This window comes from Schistocerca piceifrons, chromosome 3, assembly GCF_021461385.2.
Source record: "Schistocerca piceifrons isolate TAMUIC-IGC-003096 chromosome 3, iqSchPice1.1, whole genome shotgun sequence".
Classification (NCBI taxonomy): Eukaryota; Metazoa; Arthropoda; class Insecta; order Orthoptera; family Acrididae; genus Schistocerca; species Schistocerca piceifrons.
This window is the reverse complement of record NC_060140.1, coordinates 370,096,479-370,112,477: the sequence shown is the minus strand read 5'-3', so window position 1 is coordinate 370,112,477 and position 15,999 is coordinate 370,096,479. Positions and strand designations below refer to the sequence as shown.

The 15,999-nt window shown below is 36.2% G+C and overlaps 1 protein-coding gene across 1 annotated transcript in view; it reads left to right on the top strand.

Annotated features, from left to right (window-relative positions):
* LOC124789625 (cyclic GMP-AMP synthase-like receptor) overlaps positions 1-8,752 on the top strand; it is a 285,521-nt gene extending 276,769 nt beyond the window's left edge. Inside the window, exons 10-11 of the mRNA XM_047257043.1 lie at positions 1,964-2,053; positions 8,598-8,752. Coding sequence (XP_047112999.1) covers positions 1,964-2,053; positions 8,598-8,745 — 238 coding nt within the window. The 3' untranslated portion in view covers positions 8,746-8,752. The remainder of the gene's footprint in view (positions 1-1,963; positions 2,054-8,597) is intronic.
* The last annotated feature ends 7,247 nt before the right edge of the window (positions 8,753-15,999 follow it).

Below are 15,999 nucleotides of genomic sequence, written 5' to 3'. Positions count from 1 at the left end.
TACGAGGCACATCTGTAAAGTAAGTTTCACTAGGGTCATAAAGAGAAGCAAAACAAAATTTGATTGAAAGATTTGTTGGAACAGATAAAGGAAGTGTTGAGCTATTTTACAAAATATTTTCCACCAGAATTCATCCATTTGTCATACTGTGGGACCAATTTTGTATCCCTGTGTCATAGAAGCTTACTGCCTGGGATTGGAACCACTGAGTGACAACCATCTCTTCCCCTCTGTCAGTCTAAACATGCTGACTCCAACCAGACAGGAATTTCCATGTTCTGGAACAGATAAAAATCACTGGGAGTGAGATTTGCTCTGTAGGATGGGTGATTAAACAATTTCCAGCCAAATGTTTGCTGAAGCTCTGTGTTGTGTCAAGCCGTGTATGGCCAAGCATTATTGTGCAGCAAGATGACAGTGGCAGTAAGCATCCCACACTGCTTGTTCTGAATGTCCTATTGCAATTTCTGCATTTTGCTGTGACACTCAGCATTACTGTTTCATCTCTAGTCAGGAATTCAATGGGGAGAACTCTCTGTCTGTCCCAGAATACTGAACACAGCACTTTCCATGCTGACACAATTTGCTTGAAATTTGCCTTGGAGGCAGAGCCACTATGGTATCAATGCATTTGCTGCTGCTTGGGTTCTGGGGTATTCTGTGCAACAAATGTTTCATCACTTGTGATCTTCCAATCCAGAAACTTGTTACCATCAGCGTGATACTGCTACAGAAAAGTTGAAGATATCCCCATGCAATTTTCTTTGTATTTTGGAGTTAGTTGCTTTGGCTAATCTCTCACACAGTTTCCAGAATAACAGGTGCACCATGACAATTTCATGCAAGAAGAACTGGTACATCCGTGGGAACTGATTACCAAGTTCCATGATTTTGAGGCAACAATTCTTGGTAATGAGTTCCCACAAGAGCTCCACAATGTTGCATGTAACAATGGATGGCCTCTCACTGTGCTTCTCATCAGGAACATTTTATTGATTTACTGCAAAGTCTCTTCACCAGCAGTGCACCAACTGCTTGCTCATGGCATTGTGCCTATAGACCTGGCACAGTTGACAATTGCAATTTGTGCTATGTTCTGTGCAACTAAAATCTTACTCAGTGACCATACTTCACACACAGCAGGGACCGAAACATTAGCCACCATTTTCAATCGCTTATTGAAGCTACTACGAGGCCATGGGAAGATGGACTGAGGTAGAGTGAAATGGCAGGGGGAGGGGGGGGGGCTGGAAAAATGGGGACAGGCTTGGAGGTGAGTGTGGGGAAAGGTCTTTCAAAAATTGAGGCCAGAAGGGTTGCAGGATTGAAGGTTAGTTCCCATCGACATAATTCAGAGAACCTGGTCAAATGGCATGGGGGCCATCACATGCAACATAATGTGAATCAGCCAGTGAAATGGAAATGTGATGCTTGGAGGCATAATATACAACTAGGTGGTCAACATTGCTCTTAGTGACAATCTGACTCTGCCATTCATTCATGTGGACAGTTGACTGGTGGTCAAGCTGTGCAGAAGATATGCCAGAGATGGCATAAGGCATGCCCATGATGGGACTGAAATACAAGTTTAAGATTCAATACATAAGAAAATATGTTACAAGAAGTATTTCATCAGCAATAGCACTGCCTTTCAACTCAAACTTATCATGATATCATCTTTATTTATAGTTATGTTCCTAATGTTTACATTATTGTTTAATTTTCTCAAAACTTCATTCACACATTCAACTGATAATTTCAGGTCATTCCTTATATCATATGCCAATTGTCCGTATTATATTTGAAATTCACACTCACAGGGCTCTATAATGCACTATTGTTTCCTTTCTGTCATTGAAATGCTAAGAAGCAAATAAAACATACATAGTTGTTACCTATGCTGGAAAATTATCTTTATTGGTTGCACAATAATTAATTCATTATTGTTATACCATTTCCTCAGGGTGCACCCCTTTGAAGAAGACTCCGATGATGAAATAATCTGGAATGACTCTGATGAGGAAGTCAACTGGAACCCGGCCATAGCATCTAGGTTGGTATTAGCAAGTAGTCATTACAAAATCATGCTAATAATCACATAAAATGTTCATGTGTGCAACTTTAATCCAGCCATCCATTTATAATCAAATACCTGTTATAGTTAGTCTGTATTTTCTTAAGTCAGTCAGGGGACGAACACTGAAATGAACTGTGGACTATCTGTGTCAGTCATCAGTGTGCTCATATTGTCTTTCTCAACGCTCAGGGTGCTATTGCTGCAGCAAATTTGAGGCATTCTGACAAAATATGATTAACTATAATACTGTCAGAAATACAATTACTGACTACCATTTCTTTCATAGTATCCTCAGCATTTGGCATTTCTTCTTTACTTTTCAAAATATGCCTTTGTTGCTCTATGAGTAGTGATCGTATCATCTTGTAATTATACACAAGTGTAAGTAGAAATAAGTTATATGTAAACTAAGGCAGGACAATAGTATAAAAGAAAAATGTAGAAAGTAATGAAACATGCACATGTCTCCTCACAAGGAGTGCAGCTCCATTATTCTGGTGATGCCATGTCTCATGGAGAACTTCATAAGTCAATACTAATGTGGTGATTGCTGGTCAGGAATGACAGGCTCAAAGTACTTCTGAGCCCCCCTTGCCCTTGTGAGCTGCAAATTCTGACACTACGAAACCTTTCCCCTCCTCCTTTTCTTTTCAGTCTTATTGAAAAATCTATTTTCAGTACAAATTCTGCTATTTCAATTTGTAATCATTATTACTGTATATCTTATCAAAATATTGCAAAAGAAGTCCTTCATAACAAGCTATGAAACCAAATAGCTCTGGCTCTAGACTATGGGACACAGACAATAGTCCACCATGTAGGATGGAGGATCCACAATAAAGATTCAGATGTCATTAGACTATAAAATGCAAGTAGCATGGGTGAGGATGGGGGATTGTAGACACTGTCCCACACCTTGTCATCACATTCACAGATCAGAATGACATCAACCAAAAAATAATATGAACTAATAATTGCTAACAATCACTATATGATATTTTAACTTCGTGAAACTATGTTATTTATTTTGTAGCACTTGAGACATTGTATTCCATTGTAATCTTTAGTTAAATAGAGCAGTAGAGTTTATTACAAACATGTCTGTGAGCAAGTATTAAGGATTTATTCCAGTACTGAATTTCTCAAGAAAAATTTGTCTTTTACATTCATTCACTCATTCATTGTCACATCATCTTCCATAAATCCCATCCCAAAAAAAAGAGCCCTTGTAGAGGCACGAAAACTCAAATTATACAGTAACATGCAGAAAGTCACTGCACTTTATATTGTTTATTTCTGATCAAAGACACTTAGAGTTGGTAGCGTCCAGCTTTGGTTTAACCCCCGAGTTTGACAGTTTGTTATCTGCATCTGGCCATTAATGCATGGACTACAGTCTACTGTTTTTAGTTTACCTCTTTGTCCCTAGCAGCAGTCTTTCTTTCTGTATTGTTGACATTCATAACAGAGCATTTGGTTGCTTTGTTTTTTGTGTGTCACAAAAATATAATTAATTTGTAAAGATACAAACAGTAAACTGTTAGGTATGCATGGTGTACAAAGATTTTTCCTACCGGAGTCCCTGTACCCTAGTCCATTGTAATCCTCACTGTTCTTTTTGTGGGGTTAGTATTATGTTCGCATGTGTATCAGCTGCACAGCCCCATATCTGTGCAAAATTGTCACATAATAAACTGTTTTTAATGTCTGGTCAGAGAGTGCTTTTGATAATTGGGTAATTAGGTGTAGTGAACTACTAATTTTATTACATATAAAATTGATATGGTTTACTTACAATATATTCTCATTTAGGTATATAGGTAAAAATTTACGTTCATCTATGTCTGTTGCTTCAATTCCACCTGTATTACTGACAGAGGTTGATGTGAATTTGCAAGTTAAAATGGCATAACTAAGATATACTGACATTAACCTTCAAACCTTGATCCTGGAAATACATAGTTATTTTACCTAGACGCTCAGTTGCAGCCAGTGTTAATTCATCATCTGTTTGCCAACAAGTAACTGTGAGGTATTATATGCATTTGGGTGTTGAGAAGTGGCTCTGCATCATTTATGCACTCTAGGATAGGGGCCCAGAACTGAGCCTGGGGTATACCTCATGTTACAGGTTCGTACATTGTTGGAAATTTGTGACCTGATCATTAATTTCATAAGTCAGTTTTGTACACTGCTTATAGTTAATTAGGTGTGACATTTATACTGAATGCATCTAGTATACTTAAGATTAACTCACAGTTTACCGAACTGAAGGGTTTAGTGACAACTAGAAATATGCCTGCTGTTTGCATTCCTTGATCAAAGATATACACTTTATGAAGAAGCTCTGTGATTTCTGTGATAGTGCTATGATCCTTTGGAAGCCATGCTGTGTTTCTGTCAGTAACTTACTTTTCCAGATAGAGTCACTATGTTGTATCAGTAACACTTATAATACTTTACTAAAGAAGAGTATTAATTACATGTTCCTAAGCTCTGGAACTTCTTCCTTTTATCATTTTTTAATGCACTGATAGTCAATTGACACAAACAAATCATTCCTATCAATCACATCTAACTACAAAGAGAAACATACATTCCCACAGAAGCGTAAATGCTTTCTCAGAGAAAACACAGGGTGAAAAATGGGAAGTCATTTACCAAGGACAAATAATAGGTGAAAAATTTAATTCTTTCATAGAAATACTCTTACAACACTATTAGTTCAGTTCTCCATTGCAACAGGTCAGAAACAACTGCAGTGGAATCCAAAAGAAAGGGTGGCTAACATCTGGAATCAAAGTATCTTGTGCCAGAAAAAGGAGCTTTATATGATGGAGAGGACTTTCTCTAATCAAGAACTAAAAGTGCACTGCTAACACAGTTCTAAAATGATCATGTCACCAGAAAAGCAAAATTCACATACTATGTAGAAAAAAAATCAAAATTCCCAGAACAATGCAAGGACAGTTTGGAGTATTACTAGGCATGAAACAAGTAAACTGGATAAATGGCAGGAAGAGCAAGATAGATGCTATTAAATACAAATCATCTGTTGAATTCTTATTAACAGTAGCTGAAAACACAGGAAGAAAAAATGGACCATCAAAGCTGACCCATTAGACTTTCTTAGTTAGACATTCCATATTGTACTGTTAGAAATCATGGCTAGAGAGATCATAAAACTCATTAGGCCACTGAAGAGCAATAAATATTATCTACCCACTTAAAAGCTGTAATCTATGCATCCCTTTCTTATTGTTGCTACTCTCAATGATGGTGAAGTCTTTTCAGAAGATTCAAGACAATTAAGATTTACAGTGAACTTTTTACTTATCTTTCCTCAAACATTTGTCTCCAGTTTTTCATGTCTAGGAGTCTGCTTCTTGAAGCTGGAATTCTCACATTTTAGGCTCTGATGGTTCAATTGATCTAAATAATTTTGAAGGATACAGTATCTTTGCAGAATTTTAATTATCACGATAATATATTGTCTCACATTTTACTATATCACACTGTCTTTTGAATTTTCCCACTAACAAAGCCGAAATTACATTGTTCATCGAAAATATAAAAATATGTCTGATCACATCAGAGGCATGCTTACTACTTCTTCACTCTGTGGTAATAACAATATTGCAAAGGGCTTACAATTTTTATTGACAAATTAATTTCTCTTAGTTTAGATTATTATTTTATAAATGTATCCAGAAATAAACATAATAAACAATACTAGATTTCATAATGAATAATACAAATTTTAAATGTGCTAAATATTTCGTAATTTCAAATGTTTCTAAAAAAGAAAAACAGTTTTAACTGTACATTGAGAGATAGTACATATTGATTGAAACAATGAAAATAAAGTAAATCCTTTTCATAAATTTTAGCTTGAAATATAACACATCATGTATAAAATTCTATGAAATTTTTCAGAAAGACAGCTGAGATAATACTGACCTGTCCCAAATTCGAAAAATGTTTCTGGTGTCAACTACTACTGTTGAGAGAAAGTAATGCTGGAGGAGGATATCCCTTTACAAAACACTCCCCCTTTCTCCTCATGTTACCTTTGTAACCAATTAAAGAGTCAAGGTGTATTTGCTGAGAGATTGACATATCCTGGTATATACCCATGTATAAAAGTGGACCTTTTTATACATGGGTGACGTCCAATTATACACCCACCTCCTCACATCCTGTGTTCTCAAAATTTTTTGAGAAAGTAGTTTACCCCAGAATATTGGAAGTCATGTGCTTTGTTTCTGTTAGTAACTTAATTTTTGAGGAATAGACACTAAGCTATGTCACCAGTAACACTTCTAATACTGTAACAATGAAAATAATCAATTATTGATAATATAATGTAAATGTACATATAAAAAACTCTACTCACCAAGTGGCAGCAGGGGAACACACACACAAGAGGATTTAACTTTCACAAGCTTCTGGAGCCAGTGGCTCCTTCTTCTGGTGGAAGAGTTGAAGGGGAAGGAAGAGGGGTGAAGGAAAAGGGCTGGAGAGGTTTAGGGAAAGGGGTACAGTTTAGAAAAGTCACCCTGAACCCTGGGTCAGGGGAGACTTACCCATCGAGTGGTTATTAAAACTTGATGTCTACCCCTTATGTAGTGACATACATTTCCTGATCATCACATTCTGCACCAACTTAAGTGAGATCAAACCTCTCTGCATTGGTTCATAGAATGGGGGCAGTATTGGACTGTCAGTAATTCTGAAAACTTATTGACCTTAGATAGCAATAACATCCTATCCAAGGTCATCATATAATTCACTGTTAACATTCTCTTGACCAGCTTCACTCACTTCCACACAAGTCAACTAGATCCCGAGGTAATCTCAGTGACAAACTGTAACCAACAGTTACAAAGAGTAATTAACTATTTTCACACTGTGATGTCATGTGGAATCATATTCTAGTAAAACTTCAGTTATTTACAAAATGTCTTCAACGCTCAGAAATAAGTTACTAGAATCGTTTGCAAAGTATGTCCTAAAACCTCTGATACAAACTGTTAGACTGTTGAAAACACCTGCAAATGCCCCCAATACTGTTATATCTCATGTGTTAAGTCAAATCCCTATGAAAAAATCTCAGAACTCCACACTCCTGACACCAGATGGAAGAAAAAAATTCACTACAATTTTTTTTTAAACTGCCATTGATACAAAAATCTTCCAAGTATACAGGTTCAAAATCTTGAAGTTGCTTCCCATAGTGCCCAAAACCCAAGAAATTTGAAATGCTTTTTCATGCCTACATTAAACAGCTTGCCTTCGATCATTCTATTTCATTGATGAATGTATTCTATTTTCTTGATGAGTTTGTAAATGTGAGTTAAGTAAATAATTTAACATAATTAGCAGCTCATGTTTTTGAGCTGTCACAGTAAGCTCTCTCTCTCTCTCTCTCTCTCTCTCTCTCTCTCTCTCTCCCCCCCCCCCTCCCTCTGTGTGTGTGTGTGTGTGTGTGTGTGTGTGTGTGTGTGTGTGTGTGTGTGTGTGTGTGTTTTGTGTCACCATTATAATTTACAGATTATGCTAGTTTGTATACGTCATTACTGCATTTATGTCCTTACTGCACACCGGTAACTGTGTTTCTTGTCTGGTTCGTTATGTAAAATGCTATGTAGTAATTGTCTTATTATGATACCTAAGTTTTATTGTGTGACTGTATGTATTGTCTGAGTTGTAAGTGTACTACCGTAGCATATTCTGTGTAAGTTAATAGTGGGTGTACATTATGAATGTTGATGTATATACATGAAAAATTTGGACACATTCTACATACAGGGTGTATCTTTGCATTATGGATCCATGGAATATGTACACAATAATTAAATGTAATTTGACAGATAAAATAATCTCCTCAACAAGCAGTGGCAGGAGAAAACATATACAAAGATTAAAGAAATCTGCAAGCTTTCAAAGACAGTGACTCCTTCTTCTGGCAGATGGGTTGAAGGGAAAGGAAGAGAAATGAAGGCAAAGGACTGGTGATGTTTAGGAAAAAGGGACAGTTTCAAAAAGTCATCCAGAACCCTGGGTCAGAGGAGACTTTGGGGACAGGACAAGAAGGTTTTCATTGTGTCTGCTAAGTCTCCCCTGATCCAGGATTCTGGATGACTTTTTTGTACTCTCTCCATTTTCTACACCTCATCAATCCTTCTCCTTCATCCCTCTTCTATCCCCGTCAACACTTCTGCCATAAGAAGGAACCACTGGCTCTGAAAGGTTGCAGATTTCTTTAACCTTTGTATATGTTTCCTCCTGCCTCTGCTTTGTGAGTAGATTTTTTTATCTATTCAGTTACATTATATTTTCAAAAATTTATTATTTTTGTATGCAATAATTAAAAATGTAACTCAACAATATGTACATTTCCTCTGTCAAATGTATAAATCATATCGTTCATTCATTACTTCTAGCTGCTAATTCTGTTATGTCTATGTCTCATGTAATTAATTCTATGAATTTTTACTTACAGTAATTCTTGTTGCAGGGTTATCAACCAGGATTCTTCATTACTTACTCGCCCACAGGAAGATAATTTTGGAACTGTTGCAGCAGTAGCTGTTGGAGCAGCAGCACTTTTTGCAGTAGGACTGTTTGCACATATATTAGGGGATAGTAGAAGAGCCCGAGAATGAATGGGGGGGCAAAGGCTACTAGTCTTATTCACTTAATAGTTTTTTTCTACCTCTGTTTAATGTTCTAAATTAACACAATTTTACAGCTATGTTTTACAATCACTATCTCCTTTTAGTAATGCTTGTGCCATGATAATGTTATTTAGAAAATCCTGATTAATGATTCTTTAAAATGTGCATACAGAGAGTATTCCGTGTAATTCATTAAATCTTTCTCACACTAAATTATTTTCATAGTTCATGTCCAAACAGTAGGATAACACATAAAATAAGTGAGAGACATAAATAAAATGTATATTCCTTTTCTCCTTTTTTATTTTCTGACTTTCCTGTGATTATTTTAGGACTAAATTAAATTTCTAGTAATAGTCCAATGGAAATTTTCAGAATCAATCTCATAATGCTTGCCATGAAGATTTTGCTTCTTACAGATATGTACATGGTAATAATTTCATGTCCAGTTGGGAAATTAAATTCCTTTTGCAGTCAGCCAGTCAGTATATAGCACCAATAAAAGTTCTCAATGCAAGTTTTCTGTTCATACAATTTTTCACAAGTATTTAATCAAAGTACGGTTGTCTACATCTACATCGACATCTACACACTGAAAACTGCTGTAAAGTGTCTGGCAAAGGATACATCAGATTATAGCCATTCCATTCATGTATGGAGTGTGGGAAGAATGATTGTTTGAATGCCTCTGTGCATGCTGTAATTAATGTAATCTTGTCATTATATCTCTATGGTTACAAAACATAGTTGTTGTAGTATGTCCCTAGAGTCTTCATTTATAGCCAGTTCTTGAAATTTTGTAAGTAGGTTTTCTTAGGAGAGTTTATGTCTACCTTCAAGAGTGTGCAAATTTAATTTCTTCAGAACCTCCACAACACTCTCCCATAGATCAAAGAACTTGTGACCATTTGTGCTGCCCTTCTCTGCATACATTCAATATCTATTGTTAACCTACTTGATACAGGTCCCACAGATTTGAGCAGTATTCTAGAATGAGTTGCTTGAGTGATTTAAAAGCAATCTCCTGTGTAGACTGACTGCATTTCTCCTAAAAAAAACCAAAGTCTGCCACCTCCATATAGATGACTGAGCCTAGATGATCTTCATATCCCTTCGAAGTGCTACACCCAGATATTTGTACGAGTTGACCAGGTCCACCTGTGACTAATTGATATTATAGTCATAGAATATTATTTTTTTTATAGTTGAAGTGCTGCACCACTTTGAAATTTTATCGAGGTCTGGCTAAATATTTATTCAGACCATTTCGTTGTAGATAACTACATCATCTGTGAAAAGTCCGAGGTTACTATTAATAATATATGCAAGATCATTAATATACAATATGAACAGCAAGGCACTCTACACACTTTCCTGGGGTACACCCACAATTACTGCTACATCTCTTGATGTCTCTCCAGTCCAGATAACATACTGTGTCATCCCTGACTGAAAACATACACAGCTTCTTTTAGACAGTATAGATAACTGCATCATCTGCAAAAAGTCTTATATTACTATTAATTTTATCTGCAAGGTCATAAGTGTACTACATTAACAGCAAGAGTCCCAACACACTTGGCTGGGACACACCCAAAGATACTTGCACATATGTCAATGACTCTCCATCAAAGACAACTTAGTACTGATAGTGGAGAAGTTTCACATGATGGGAGTTCTCATTGTTGCTGAAAGTGCAACTGCACATGAATTAACATAAAGGACAAAACAGTTTTTTCAATGTTAGCCTTTATTTTTATTGATATCAAGCAATGTTGACATTAAACACATGCATTAAAAAATAAATTACATGAAGAAATATGGTGGCCCACAATACCTTGACATTGTAGAATAAGACACCAAGCCAATATTTAATCAGCCCCTTAAGTACATAAAATGTCTAATAGAACATGCATGTTTATTTACATAGAGTCAGAATGTGTGCCTATGGTTTGCTTCAGCAAGTTAAATTGTTGTTCTACCAATGGACGCATTTAAAAGCAGAGAAAATTGTTTCTGGCTTTTGGAGCTGTTAGTTCCTTCTTCAGAGTGGAAAGACGGATGGAGGGGCAGGTCAATCAGACCTCAGAATAAGAGGAACCCACCTGTTGTGAGGGCACTGGGAGACCAATATGAACGTGGGTGGTGTCAGACAAAGTAGCAGGTCAACAATAGTACATTTTTAAGCCCTGCGCCATCTTTAGTCTACTGCCAATAAATTAAAGAGTGAGAAATGAAGATACTTTATGAGGGAGAAAAATGAGAAATGGAATAGAGAGTATAATTAATCGCTAAGAGGAAAGAATAAAGGAAGACAGGGAGAAACATCTTTAGAGAGAAAGGGGGGATAATTAAAAAAAGTGTAGTAAATGGTGAAATACAACCAATGGAAAAAACACTAGTAATAAAAAAAATATTAGTAATGGAAGAAAATTGGATTTTTCCTGAAGCCTCCCATTCATCTTTGTTACTTGTTGCTTTCACAACAGACTGGTCCTTCTCAACCTGTAGCCTGAGTAGCATACCTCTCTTGTTCACCTTCCCACACCTAACCCTCTTTGCAAGGAAGGAACAAACAGTTAAGAAAGCGAGGAACAGTTTTCTCTACTGTGAAATGTGTCTCTCAGCACCGCAACTGTTTCACATGCTGGAGATAGTTTACTCAAGTGAATTCCTCTTTTTGTACATTTATGATTACACATGATACCAGTACCTAATGTCCACAGTTTTCCAGTGTTACAACAGTGATAAACAGAATTTCCTTAAAGTGATATATATATAATTACATTTTTAATATGTGTGGATGAACTCTAATTTTATGCAAAATATAAGAACCAGAATTACCCCTTGTAATCTAACCCCTCCTTCCTACTTGCAGCTATTGTTCACATTAGTCTTTTATGAAGATCTGAAAGGAGCTAAGATTACAATAAACTTTCTAGTTTACTTATCTTTTCACATAGAGTTGGCTCCAGTTCTTCTTGTCCATGGGTCTGATTCTTGAAGCTGAAATTCTCACATTTTAGGTCCTCATGGTTGAATTGATCTAAATAAATTTGAAGATTGTTGTTGCAGAATGTTTGTTGTTACATTAATATATTTTGTCCCATTTTAGTATATCTTAGTCTTCTGATTTTTCACATTAACAAAGCCAAAATTACATTGTTCACGCAAAGTGCAAAAATACATCCGTTCACAGCAGAGGCATGCTTACTACTGTCTAACTCAGTGGAAATAACAATATTCCCAGGGCTTACAGTTTTTCTTGACAAATGAATTTCTATTAGTTTCAATTAGTATTTCATTAGTGAATCCAGAAATAAACATAGTAAACGGTACTAGATTGCATAATTAATAATAGAAATATTAAGTGTACCAAATAATTTGTAATTTCAAATGCTTCTAAAATAAATAATTTTGACTGTACATTCAGAACTAGTACTTATTGCTTATATCATCCAAAATACAGTAGTTCTTTTTCATAAATTTTAGCTTAAAATATAACATACTGTGTATAAAATTATGTGAATGTTTTCAGAAAATCATATGAGACAATATTGACCCATTCCAAAATTAAAAGTAATACTAGTATCGACAACTACTGTTGAGGAAAAGTAATGCTAGAGGAGGATGTCCCGCATTACACCCTTCACAAGAAATATTAAGCATCATTATTATTTTAAACAGAAAAAATGTAGCTTTTGTATCCCTCCCTCACGTTTGAATCACTCACTTTGGTCTCAACTGAAACCTGAAACACAAAACTCTGAAACATTTAGTGAGGCATGGAACATATATCAAAAAGACATATTAGATACCATAAGAGGAAGTAGTTCATTGCTGTTGACAAAAGTATTGTGTCTGTTGAGGCCAAAACTGAGTTTGACTGTGAAGTTATCTGAACATGTGTAGCAGGCTTAGGTTGGTTGGTTGGTTGGTTTGGGGGATTAAAAGAACCAGACTGCTACAGTCATCAGTCCCAGGCTTAGGTGAACTCAGGTTAATTGTCAAATGTATTTACCAGCCATTTATAAAAATGATTCAATGAACGTCTATGCCCAGCACCATGGAAATACACAGATCATGCAGGATTAGTTGGGGGCAACTTTAATCTACCAAATGTAGACTGGGATGTCTACGGATTCACTGCAGGTGGTATGGTGTCATGTGAAGTACCTCTTAACATATTTTCTGAAAACTGCTTTGAGCAACTAGTTAGACAACCCATACACATTGGAAATATTTTAGACATTTTAGCTATGCCTAATTTGAACCACAGTGTCAGGGCAGAGACAGAGATTATGATCACCATGCCTTTATAGCAACAATGGTTGAAAAGGTAAAAAATGCATCAAAAATACTAGGAGAGTATTTATGCCGGAAAAAACAGATCATCATTTGTGAGCATCCCACTTAGATGATTAATAGACATCATTTAGCTCCAGTATGAGGCATGTAGAGGGATGTAGCAATATTATGAAAAGGAAAGTTGCTACTGACCATATAGTGGAGACGCTGAGTCGCAGATAGGCACAACAAGCGCGCGCACACACGCACACACACACACACACACACACACACACACACACACACACACACACACACACACACAGTCACACACATGTCTGCAGTCTCTGGCAACTAAAGGCACACTGCTCTCGATGTAGCATGAGCGCTTGTCACTTGTGGTTGTGTCACAGGAGACTGTCCGAGTTAGCAATTACCACTGTAATCTGTGCAACTGGTTAGGTAAGTATTTTTGAAAAACAGTTTTTCTCTAAGTCCATTGTTTCCGCCTTGTTTGTTGTAGTACATTTGGATACATTTACTATGTTAACTTATTATAGTTTTACATGTATAAACATTTGAAATAGGCTGATAATGTCTTTCACTCAATTGTAGCAAAATTATTGATCAGAGGAAAGATGCTCGAATTCTTGGATCATAGGCAAGAAGCTTGAATTCCAGTGTGGCTGAAGGACACTAAGGATGTGGAAGATATTCCTGACTAAAGTTATAATGATGAATATGATGTTCTGGAAGAGCAGTGCCATCAGTCTGAATCCGAGCAAGAGGGAGGAGTTCCAGCCAACTGAAAATGGTCTTGAATTTTCATGTGATGAGCCATCCCAAAGAAGCAGGCAGGTTGATTTTTTCATTGTGTAGGCAACACAATCTGGTCTAAGGCACCTCCCCTGAATTTAGGAATAACTAGAACTCATAACACTGTATATGTGCCTCCTGGTCATAAAGGAACCACATGACACAAAACTGCCATTAAAGATTGCATGTCTCGTTTTTTGGACAATCCAAATAACTAACATAAAAATAGACCATATCAAGAATAATTATTCTATAGAGATAGAGATGCTAAACATACAGATCCAACTGAAATGAAAGGATTTATTGGGATTCTGTTGATAAATGGAGTGCTGAAAATAATTCGATCAACCACTAGGCAAATATTTGACCACATAAAACATACTGGAATTGATGCAGTTTATTTGACTATGCCTGGGCAAAGATTTAAATTTCTTATCATAACTGTGTGATTTGATGATGTTGGTGATTGCAAACTTTGCGCAAAAATTAACAAACTGGCCCCAATACATGAAATATTTGATTTGTTGCATACAGGTTTTCAACAGTATTTTCTTCTGAGTGCTGAAATGACTTCAAATGAACAGCTTTTGGCATTCAGAAGCCACTGTCCCCTTAGGCAGTGTATTCTCAGCAAGCCCTCAAAATATGGACTGAAGGTATTTGCACTTGTGGATGCTCATTACCCATATACATTCAACTTTGAAACATACACAGGCCAATAACCAGAAGGACCATATCGCTTGGGTAGTGAAAGAAGTGATGTGGTAATGTGTACATCCTGTGTTTGGCAGAAACATCTGTATAAAAATGCATACTAATTCTCTTCACTCCATGTTGCCAAGTAGCAGTTTGAAAATAGAATGATCATGGCTGCCATTGTACAGAAGGATGAAAGGGAAGTGCCTAGGAAATTTCGCATGGCAAACGGAAATCAAATAAATTTTTCAAAATGTGGCTTCCACTCCACTTGCACATAGGTTTCTTACATGCTGAAGCCTAAGAAAGAGGTGATTTTAATGTCAGCAATGCACAATAATGCAGAAATGGTTGCCGATACAGGATCTCCACAGAAACCAGAAATAATAATGTGTAGTACTACAAACATATGAATTACGGTATGCATCTAGTTGATAAGATGAGCATGATGTACAACGCATCCAGAAATTCAAGAAGAAGGCCTCTTACTGAATTTTATGATTTGCTGTACCTTGATGCCTTCAATTCACTCTGCATTTATACAACAAACCAAAACTAAGCTGCTGTAAGACTTCAAGATTTTCTTATTGTTCTGTCTCTGTCATGGATGAAACCTTTGGCTCACTGAAGATTAGAAAAAAAGTTGCCAAGAAGTCTGTCCTTCAAAATAAAATACTTTCTTGGTATTCCTCTGGCAGAAAGTCAGCCATTGACTTTGCGAAGGACACTGAGGAGTTCTTTGGGTTCCTGCTCTGACTGCAGAAGGTCACGAAAAGGAAGGACATGAAAGTTGTGTAATGCATGTAATAAATTCATTTGACCAAATCATTCCAAGATTGTTTGCATGTCTTGTTCTGAAAACCATAATTAGATTTGTGTTTATACGAATATGTATTTTTTGTCAAACTAAATCAAAGCTGTGATGTCATCTTATTTAAAATTGTGACTTGTTATTACAATGCTGTTGCTTTTTTTTCAAATATGTTTATTGTTGACAGTTTCTAATAAACATTACTATGGGAAACATAAAAAACATTCAATAAAAATTTTTCAAAATTCAATGGTATCTTTTTTTTAAGTTGAGAAAATGGCATACATATGTAATCCATGCGAACACTTATGTTTCTACTTAGTGTGACCATTGAGCAGTTAAATGAAGGTTATGTAATAGACAAATTGGAACAATTCGATTATAAATTTTATTGACATTTTATCTGGGTCCCACCAATGAAACTGAGCACCAACCACCACTGCCTTGGAGTCTGCAGTGTCGTGTGCTGCCTTGCCAAGCAGCCCAGCCATGATGGAATTCTGTGGTTTCAGCTTCATGATGATAGAAGAAGTTCTCTGTGAATGTACTATGAAAATGTCAGATTGTGAAGTCTGAGTTGTTAAATGTATATGTCATAAATTGAATAATAAATCCAAACTTTGTTCTGATCT